Here is an 11,047-nt window from a genome sequence, read left to right on the forward strand (position 1 = left end):
TATATTGTAGTATATGTTTTACTTAAAGTAGTACATATATATTGAATGGTGCGTATATTTGTGTATATATTTTCTATAGACGTGTATACTTAATGTATATATATGTATATGTTTTATAAATTAGTATATAACTCTATAATATATATATACTTATGTATATTGTAGTATATATATGTTATAGTATATGTTTTATTTAAAGTAGTACATATAGTCGTATATATTGAATGGTGCGTATATATGTGTAATTGTGTATATGTGTATATATTTTTTAAATTCTAATGTAGTATATACTATATATATAGTGTATATATATTGTTTAACGTATTTAAAATGTATATAGGTGGGTATATATATTGTGTATATTGAAAAAAAGTTTTTTCTTTTTTTTTGTCCGGGTTTGACCGGGTTGGGTTAAGTGGGCCGGGTTAGGGTGGTCTTTGAAATTTTTACTGTTGAGCCTGGCTCGGCTCGGCCCGACCCACTTAACCCCCAAACCGAACCCGGCCCACAACCCGATTAATTTAATAACCCGAAACTGGCCCACTTGCCAGCTATACCATTGAGTTATATTCATCCTTATGTTTCTTTTCACATCACCATATTAAATAAATCGTTCTCTTCTGGTGTTGATGTGGTATATGTTTGGATCGATTTGCGTGCACACACACTTAATTTATGGAGAGGATGAAGAAAACTGGAGAGAAAGATCTTGAGGAGAGAGAGATAAGTGAGAATGAATTACGTGGTAACACCCATGAGTAAACTCCATAGCGGATGGGTTATTTATATTAATGACTCGGAGTATGTACAGTTACACAGAAAAATGAGAACAAAAGGTACAACCTAAAATTTGGGTCTTATTATAATTTTAAAGTTATATTTATTCCACTTCATTAAACATGTGTAAATTTTAGTATGAAGTTGAGTTTTTTGGACAATTTTAAGGGGAAATTTGTGTATTTTTCCTAAAAAGAATAAAAGATGACTTTTTAGCAGAATAATTTTTATAATTTAGATAACCATCCAAGTAAGTAACTCAAGATTAAGCACACACTTTCATCAAGAAATTTGGTTGCAATGTCATTTAATGGACTTAATAAGAAGAAAAAGGCACAATTGTAAACCAAATTAAAGAGCAACAACCTTTCATTAATAAAGGGAATAATACATTGATCAAAAACATGTTCTTTAAACTCATTAAAGGAATAAATTCAATGCCTTTGCTTTGTGGTAGAGGAAAAACTTTGACCTAAACTCAAATGGAGTTTAAGTCCTATAGATTATCAGTCTAAAATAATGTTACATCACCAGATTATCCAAAGATATCTACAAGTAAACCTCTTTAAAATACGAGATCTACCAACTATAACGAGTATAGATAACTTGATAGCGTAAAAATACTATTCCATTTCTATTTTTGTTCTTCAAACTCTTAAAATCATACCATTTTTATCCGGTTGATCTTGAAATGCCAATATCTCAATGGGAAACTCAGAATTTTCAACAGAGGGATTTGTTGTTACAATTTTACCAAAACCATTAAAATCACAAAATTTTATGTCTTGTTTGTATTTTTGGAAATATGCATTAAAAGCATAAGAAATTTTGGACTGAAAACTTAGTTTATCACATGAAGCCCCTTTTTCCAATGGTGTACAATCTGCAATTTTGCATGCTAATTCATAATTCTTATTCACCAAAGTCATGTTTGATCTATCTCTATTAAACACACACCATCGATTTGGCATTTTCACAATGCCCTTAGCTTGTGTAGGATACAAGTCGCGGTCCTGCAATCAAAGGTGATAAAATTAGCATATGAAATGAAATTTACATAAGTTAACTGGATCCCTCCCAAATCTAGCTAGTAGACCTAAATGTTAGGGTTTGTTTTGAGCTAAATATGTAGAATCAAATTAACTCATAACAAATATTTTCAAAATATTTAAATAAAAATGTATATTGTTCAATATGTTATAAGTATATAGCTATAATAAAGAATTGAAAAAGTGTTGGTATTAATTTTGTTTCGTAAATGATAAAAATTATAAGAAAAAAAAAGTTGGTAAAATGTGGTTAGGTAAGGTTACAACTTACTGTATAGTTTATCTTGACACAGCTCATCTAACTTTTCTGTAAGATTCCGCTCATTTTAACCTCATCCAAATTCAAGTAAAGTTCAAAATCAACCACTTTTTAGCCCCCGAAATGAAAAACAGGCAATGTCATGAAGCTTCAAATTTCACTTCCAGTCATTATTCTGGAGTGTCACTTGTAAAATTTAAAACTATGACAGTGAGTATTTTTCAATTACGAGTGATTGGTGCTATTATTCTATTCCTAATTTAGTTCAAACCGGTCATTTGACATTCTTACCTGTAATGAGAAATCAATTTTGTACTTTGGATTTCCATCTGCCTCATAAATCCCCCAATGCCTTTGAAATGCACCACTTTTGTGTCCAAACTTATTCTCATCTGACAAACTGTGAAGATATATGTCAATAGACCCTGGCCTAAGTGGTGTCCCTTTTTCTGATGCTATAAATTTCAATAACCCCTTATGAAATCTCTCTGCATTTTTAATATTTGCATGTAGATATCCATCTGTAGGCCATCCAATTTCACCAATCACAATTTTCATATTCGCATATCCCGCTTTCTTTATTGCCCATGCAACAGAATCTATCATTAACTCCACCACATTCGTATATGTAACATTACCATCTTGTACCTCCAACCCACTATCGTTATCACAAAAAGCGAATTCAATATTTGTGTAATTCATTACGTCTTTAACGAAATAGATTGGGAACATGCAGAGAACAAATGAGGCCCCGGTCTGATTAAACTCTTCTAGGGATTCGAGCATGGGTTCTTTTATATCATCGCGAAAGTCTGCATCTGAGGGGACTTTCGCGAACTTTAACACGTCCATGCCATGGGTAGTCGTGGTTTTAACATCCCTTAAACCAACCTCATCAAGGACTTCTCGTATGAGTTATAACACACTCACCACTTTCCCATTCCTTGCTTCTTTCAAGAACGTATTCGAAAATGGTTCAGCCCCAATAGCTATTTCTCTGAAAAATGGAAAAATACATATATATTGAGGAAATAAAATCACTAAGTCTAATTAAAGGGGTTAATTCTCATATAATCATTCAATTATAGTAGTAATAATCTCAGAAAGTCACTCTTATTCTTGATTTCAATCATTTTCATTAAAAAAAATAAGATTTTTTGAGATATAATAGTACTAATGATTTACTTGAGTGATCGTCAGATAAATCAACTCCATATTAAAGAGACTTCAATATTACTAAAAGACGTGAATTTTCAATTGATATTTCCGTAAGGGATTCTGAGAAAACCTTCCTTACTAGTCAAGTTCAGCCAGAAATTGACATGGGAATATCAATTCCACGTAATACACCTAAAATATTTTGATTTTTTGAGTTTCATACATGAATTGTCATGTGTGTGAATTTTCCCTGAAGTATAATCAACTATTTATCAAAATACATGTTAACTATCAGGTGTTCTCTTTTCCTACTTGAAATATCATCATCCTTTAGGTGGAAAAAATAGAAATAATTGATGGTTGTGGTGTATTTTGATAAATAGTTGGCAATGGTTCAGGAAGAAAACTCACACACCTGATAATTCAGATATGAAACTCAAAAATCAGGATATCATAGGTGTGTTTCTGACCCTTCATCCTAATAAACTACACCCTCCATTTCAATTTGTTTCACCTACTCTCTATTTTACTCTATTTCAAAAGAATGACCCTTTGCTTTTTATCAACTCTTTAATTCTAGTTGTTCATGTGACGTATTTAATTTCAAACCACAAAATTAGAGCGCAATTTTGTGCATTTGACGTATCTTCAATCTAGGACAACAAAATTCAAAAGTTCTTATTATTTTCTTAAATTTCGTATTAACTCAAAACAGGTCAAATATTTTGAAATAGAGGAGAATATATTAGTGAAATAGAAAGAAAAAAAATGATTACGTACTTTAATTTTACACCTTTGTTGATTGGACTCTTGATTCTTTCATTTACCCAATTAAATGCAAGGTCTTTCCTATTTGCTTGCCACACATACTGATTTCCCAAAGTAACACTAATTGTAATATTAGTAGCTGCAAAAATTTCAATAATATCATATCCGGAAGTCATTAATCTCAAATCTGAAATATTATGTTGTAAAAGCAAATCAACAACCATTGATGGAACTAATTGTTGTGATTGTGCCCTTCCCCATGTAATGCCCACAAAGCTATTCACTTGTCTTGCCATGACCAAAACTATGAAACACATAATTATCCTCATCTTTCACTTTTTTTCCTCGAAGAATTTCGCCTCACGGTAATTTTTGAGTCACCTTTATCATTGCACTACAATATTTTTCAAAAAATTTATCTTATTTGTAAGTTCTGATCATATCACCTTTGATGATAGACATGTATTGCAAAGAAATTATATGGGGTCTTCCAAATAATATTTGAAGATCCCTAAATTCTTCTAATGCAATATGGATTATAGATGGATTGAAATTTGTAAAAGCTCAAGAAAAAGAAATTTGTTTATGTCAAATTGTCAATAGTTTAAAGGTTTAGTTTTTGTCATAGAAAAAAGTCAAAAACCTAATGTTCCTATGTCCGCTTATTACGATTTACGGGTCATATTTAAGGTTATAATAAGTTAATTACCCACCAATCACAATTTATTTTAGTTTAATTTTGGTCCTAATCATTATGCAGCTTCATTAATTGCTATGCATTACTAAAATTCTTCATTAGTGTCCTCTTATATTTCGAACTTCGAAGTGAGATTAGTTATTATGTGTGCCTCTTCTTTAAAGTTTGCCAACCTAGAATTGTTGGTGACTCGTTATCGTTGGCTAGCCCTTCGTCAAGGGCATCACATACGCCTCCCTCTGACTAGGGACTCATTTATTGCGTTTTGTCCGATCATTATAGCCAAATTAACACAAAGCATGTATTATCCGCTTTAGCCCAACAAACCATACGAATTTGTCCTTGTTGCTATCATACCTAAAAGCTAAGCCTGTCAAACGGGTCGATTTGACCCGTCCCGACCCGGCCCACTGTAACGACTTGGCTCGGTATGACTCGGCCCGATCAGCCCATGGGCTGTAGGGTTCCGGATCCCAGATTGGATTATTTTTTTTGGGTTCGGTTAATCCAGCCTGGACCAAACCCGCAGATTAACCGGCCTGATAACTTTTTTTTTAGAAAAAAAAAACAATTTTGACCGTTTGGGCCATTATAGCTTTATAAATAACTATATATATAGTGTGTGTATATATTGTAGTATATGTTTTATTTAAAGTAGTACATATATTGAATGGTACGTATATATGTGTATATATCTTCTATAGATTCTAAAGTTGTATATATTTAATGTATATATGTGTATATGTTTTATAAATTAGTATATATATCATTATATTGTAGTATATATCTTGAAACATATTTTTTAAAGTAGTATATATACTGAATGCTACGTATATATGTGTATATATAGAATATAGACTCTAAAAGAGTATATATTTAACGTATACATGTGTATATGTTTTATAAATTAGTCTATAACTATATATATAGTGTGTGTATATATTGTAGTATATATATTGTAGTATATGTTTTATTTAAAGTAGTACATATATATTGAATGGTACGTATATATGTGTATATATCTTCTATAGACTCTAAAGTATATATATTTAACGTATACATGTTTATATGTCTTATAAATTAGTGTATATATCATTATATTGCAGTATATATCTTGTAGTATATGTTTTATTTAGAGCAGTATATATATTTAATTAACGTATAGTCGTATACACGATTACATGTGTAATTGTGTATATGTTTTTAAAATTTTATTGTAATATATACTGTATATATATTGTTTAACGTATTTAAAATGTATATAGGTGGGTATATATAGTGTATATTGAAAAAAAAACTTTTAATTTTTTGGGGGGGGTTTTGACCGAATTTTTGGACAGATTTTGATCGGGTTTAGGCAGGTTGGATCGGGTTAGGTTTAGTGGGCTGGTCCCGAGTTATTTTTTAAAAATTTACTGTTGGTCCCGAAACCGAATCGGTCCGTTTAACCTGGCCCAGCACCGGATCAGCCCACTAACAGGCTAAATTTGATGGGCCGATTCCGAATTGACCCGAACCGGCCCAATTAACAGCCCTACCTAAAAGCACATGTATATACCATGTGTAATTCTATTATACATGTCTTATAAAGTTTCAGTAAAGAAAAAAGAACATCTTATTTTAATGTGAGATTCATCGATTTTTGTGGTTCCGAAGGATCCAAATACAAGAGAAGTAGGAACAAAGGGCTTTCCCGACCCTTTGTTTTAAGAATGAGATGTCTTTCTCCGACCCGGATTTCCCAACTCGAGAGCGGAGAACCAATGAGTAATAGGTAACAGACACCTTTTGGGATCGTTTGGTGTGAGGTATAAGAAATAAATAGTCTCGAAATAAAATGGACTATTTTATCTCATGTTTTATGTGAGATATTAGTTAGTACCGAGATTATTTAATTTATCTCACCATTTATACAATAATGATGGGATAAGTTATTCCATATACATAGTGATATGAATCCATAGACATAGCGATATGAATAATCTCGAAATAACTAATTTACTCTTTCCCAACCAAACGACCCTGTTGGGTATAAACATAATATTGTGAAAAATGCTAGTCTGTTCTCAAAAATTACTTCTGTTTTTTCCTCAATTTCTACTTTTTCCTGTGAATAATAAGTAATATATTAGCACAATGCCAAATTACAAAATAAAGAGTCATTTGGTATGAGATATAAGGTATAATAATTTCGGAATAAAATTTAGAATTATTTTTATTCTGAACTAAATAAGTTATCTCATATACATGGTGTAATAACTTATCCCGATATAATTATTCCCAACGAAATGTCTCCTGTTTAGTTATTAAAAATAGTAAAAAAAAAGAAAAAAAAGAAGAAGAAAATATGGAACCGTATGGATCGGGGAAATTGAACCCGACGTGAATCGAACACGCAACCTTCTGATCTGGAGTCAGACGCGCTACCATTGCGCCACGGATCCGATTGGTGATTGCGTTATACAAAATTATTTAATACCATCATTTACTCTCTTCATTCCACCCAAAAGAATCTTATTTTCTTATTATAATTTACTTATATTGAAAAGAGATGAATTTGAATGGTGCATAAAGTTGAATAATGAGTTATTTATCCCCCCAAAAAAAAATAAGAAGAAGAACCACTTTCTATTTGATATATATTTCTTTTTTTAATGGTGCATTCGTATTCTAAAAATTCTAATTTTGGTTATAAAATTAAACAATTTCCTTCGAAAAAAATAGAAGTGTCTTTTGCTCAACATAGATATTTGTTGGGTTCGAAATCGAGACGGCGTCATGCGGAAGCTTAAAATTTGCAAATCAAGACGGTGATAATTTAGATGACAAATAAAAATATACTAAAAACATATTATTGAATATAGTTTGGTCAATTGGCTTACATATTAAAAACTAATATTATTAAAAAACATGAAAATAATGGGAAAGTCTCAGCTAAACAAAACCCTTTTAAGGACTACATTGTGGATACTAATGTGTTATGGTATGAGAAGGGGGTATTCTATTTATAGATGTCCAACACCTTTCCTCCAAGAAAAAAGGTTAGCCAAATATGGAAAAGAATTATATTTTTTCTTTCAGGAAAAGTAAAAATAATTATGGTAACTTTTATTTTCCTTTTAAGAAAAAGTAAAACTTAATAAGAAAATCAGGACAAAAATCCTAACAATATTCTCTTCATTTTAATTTGTCTTACTTTTCTATAGTTCATTTAAATAAGAGTAACTCTTTCATTCGAATGTTTTTACATGACATGTTTAACATCACAAAGTAATGAAATTTTGGTACATTCTTATTATACTTAATTGAAGATCGTAAACTTTTGAAAGTCCAATAATTTTTTTTTAAATTTCATGTTAAAATAAAATAAGACAAAAACTAAAATGGAGTAATGTCTTGAAGCTCACACATGGGAGAGAAGATGCCCTTTTCAAGACAATATTATATTTGTGATATCACAAAGTTCGGATCATGTCTTTTTTATATTTATACATTATTAATTAATTGCTTTAATCTAATTTGCTCACACATTACATTACTCTTATTTCATGTCATATCACACTGATTGGGCAATGTGCAAAATATATAGGTTTAGGTAAGGTTTTGGGGGAAAAAAAGGAAATTACGTTAGAAAATATAATCTTTCTACTTTTATTAGAAATTTCGAGTTTAAATTTTACGAATAAAAGAAATTCTAGTAGGAAATTATCTTTCTTTTGGTAAACCATATATCGTTTAAATTTAAAATAATTACATCTCTCATCATACGAATATCAAACTTCGAATATCAGTCTGTGAGCGAAAAATAAACAAATAAATTGGTCAAAATTATCAAATTTAATAGTCAACAATGCTAGGAGGAATGAAAAAATTACACAAAGTAACATATTTAAAACTATAATTACAATAAATAATAATACTTTTGTAAAATTACAGTTTATAACAAAAGTAGCATTATTTTACTCATTAATTAGGCAAGTGCATGTTTTACTCTCATTACTTTACATTTTTTTATTTTCACTTTACTATTTCACCTGAAGGGAAGTCTTGGAGTAACTGGTAAAGTTGTTGTCATGTGATCAGGAGGTCATAGGTTCAAACCTTGGAAACAGCCTCTAGTTGGAATGCAGGATAAGGCTGCATACGATACACCCTTGTAGTTGGGCCCTTCCCCGGACACCGCGCATAGCGGTAGCTTTAGTGCACCAAGCTATCCTTTTTTACTTCACTATTTCACATAGCCATATCTTTTACTCCTTTTTTTCCATCTTATTTTCACTTTATTTTCTCTCTTCTATTTCTCTTCTTTTCTTTTCTTTTTCATTTTTTTTATTTTTTTTATTTTCTTTTTTCCTTTTTCATATTTGAAAGTAATTATCTCCATGATCTTCAAAATTTCAATATAAAACATCATTATTGTCTTTCACTCTCTTATATTTCTACCTTTTTTTCTTATTAATTTTTTTTTATCTTATTTTATTCATTTTATTTTTTATTTTAATTTTTTTATTTTCATTTTATTTTCTCTCTTCTATTTCTCTTTTTTTTCCTTTTTCATTTTTTTTTTCTTTTTGCTCTATCTTTTATTTTGAAAAGACAAATATGTATATCACATACACATATTCAAAAAACATACAAAATACATAGCCATACATAGCTGGATGTATTTTAGTACAAAACATACATATGTGTTTACGAAATATATATCATATTCATATTAAACAGTAACAAACAGAACTATACTATATATCTTCATATGTATTTGCGAAATACAAATGTGACTCATATAAAATAAGAATATACATATGGATCAGGTATGTATTCTGTAAATACATATGCAAAGCTATATGCATTTTATACGGTGTAGATTTGTCTATAAACTGTGCATACTATGTCATTTTAGAGGGTAACATATGTACTTATTTGTTTTCTTTTACTGTTTAAGATATGTATCATGTATTTTTTTTTATCTATTTATATATGTATATAATTGTCATTTTTGTTATAGAGATTTTGTGTCCTATATGTTTATATATACATGTGAGTCAAATATGTATTTCTGTAAATACATATGCAGATATATATGTATGTTTTTTACCATAAATACATATGCAGATCCGTATATATATTTATTTTGTATATTTTTTGAATATATATATATGATATAGATATTTGTCTTTTAAAAATAAAAGATAGAGATATAAGAGTAAAAAAAAATAGAAAAAAATAAAAACAAAAAAAAAAGTGAAAAAGGAAAAAAAAAAGAAGAAGAAAGAGAAATAGAAGTGTAAAACAAAAGCAAAAAAAAGTTTTAAAAAAAAGAAGAAGAAGAAAACGAAAAAAAAAATATGATAAAGAAAAAAAGAAAAAGAAAAAATAAAATAAATAAATAAACGAAAAAAGGAAAGAAAAATAAAAGAAGCAGAAGAGAGAAAATATAGTGGAAAGAAAAAAATGAAAAAGCAAAAGAAATTAAAATAAAAAAAATGAAAAAACTAACAAGAAAAAATAGTTAGAGATATAAGAGAATGATATTTTGAAATTTTGAAGATCATGGAAATAAAAATCTTCATATTTGAGTTTGATTTGGAAAGGAATCTACTAATTTAAATAAGAGTAATTTATGAGAATTTAATTAGATGAGATAATTATTTCTTATTTAACTCAACTAATTTGAGTAAAATAAGGGCAGCAAATCTTATTGTATATGTATTTGCATAGCATCAGTTTACTTAAATACAAAATACAATTTTCTATTTTTCGTAATTATAAAACTATGGTTATAAAAGTTACAATTAAAGCTCTATAGTTGCTATTTCTGAAAATTTTCCCTGAGGAATCTCATCTCCATTTTCTCTGTATAATCAAATTGGCCCATTGGAAAGAGAACATGTGTGAACGTTATACAATATATCATAAATATCTATTTTATTTTATAAATATCTATTTAATTTTATAAATATCTATTTTATTTTTTAAATATTATTAATTTTTTAATACATAAATATTATATAATAATTAATTAGAAATAATATAATAAAATCAAGGAATAAGCAGGCAGCTAAAAGCAGGCATATCGACCGTTAACTGCCTTCTTCCAGCCGCCACCCGTGCTTATATATATTAGTAATTAGTAATTAGTTATTAGTAATATACTTAATTATATACTCTACATAGCACGCCATCCAAAGTATAAAATAATGATTTGATAAAGAAAAATTGATACAATAATAATCCATTAAAATATTAATTAGTCAGTAGCGTATCTTTTTTACAAATCATTAATTTATTTAATATGTATAACATACATATTAAATTGATACAATAATCATCCATTAA

General features: G+C 29.0%; 1 protein-coding gene and 1 non-coding gene across 2 annotated transcripts; both read right to left on the minus strand.

The window, feature by feature from the left end:
• Window positions 1-1,128: 1,128 nt before the first annotated feature.
• Window positions 1,129-4,613, minus strand: LOC107872285 (glucan endo-1,3-beta-glucosidase 8-like). The gene is made up of 3 exons (XM_016719041.2): window positions 4,024-4,613; window positions 2,377-3,082; window positions 1,129-1,790 (listed from the first exon to the last, which is right to left on the minus strand). Exons 2-3 carry the CDS (start codon window positions 2,935-2,937, stop codon window positions 1,425-1,427), a joined length of 927 nt encoding a protein of 308 aa, XP_016574527.1. The 5' UTR covers window positions 2,938-3,082; window positions 4,024-4,613; the 3' UTR covers window positions 1,129-1,424.
• Window positions 4,614-7,080: 2,467 nt separating this feature from the next.
• TRNAW-CCA lies at window positions 7,081-7,152 on the minus strand. Its single transcript has one exon. It is a non-coding gene; the product is annotated as a tRNA-Trp (tRNA).
• Between the last annotated feature and the right edge of the window lie 3,895 nt (window positions 7,153-11,047).

The sequence above is a fragment of the Capsicum annuum genome, chromosome 5 (assembly GCF_002878395.1).
Source record: "Capsicum annuum cultivar UCD-10X-F1 chromosome 5, UCD10Xv1.1, whole genome shotgun sequence".
In the NCBI taxonomy this organism is placed as follows: Eukaryota; Viridiplantae; Streptophyta; class Magnoliopsida; order Solanales; family Solanaceae; genus Capsicum; species Capsicum annuum.

Excerpts from the sequence above, each read along its gene's own strand:
- LOC107872285 (XM_016719041.2), bottom strand. The coding sequence starts at position 2,937 with ATGGACGTGTTAAAGTTCGCGAAAGTCCCCTCAGATGCAGACTTTCGC. Across the intron at positions 1,791-2,376 it reads AAATTGATTTCTCATTACAG|GACCGCGACTTGTATCCTAC; the intron begins GTAAGAATGTCA and ends CTTTGATTGCAG.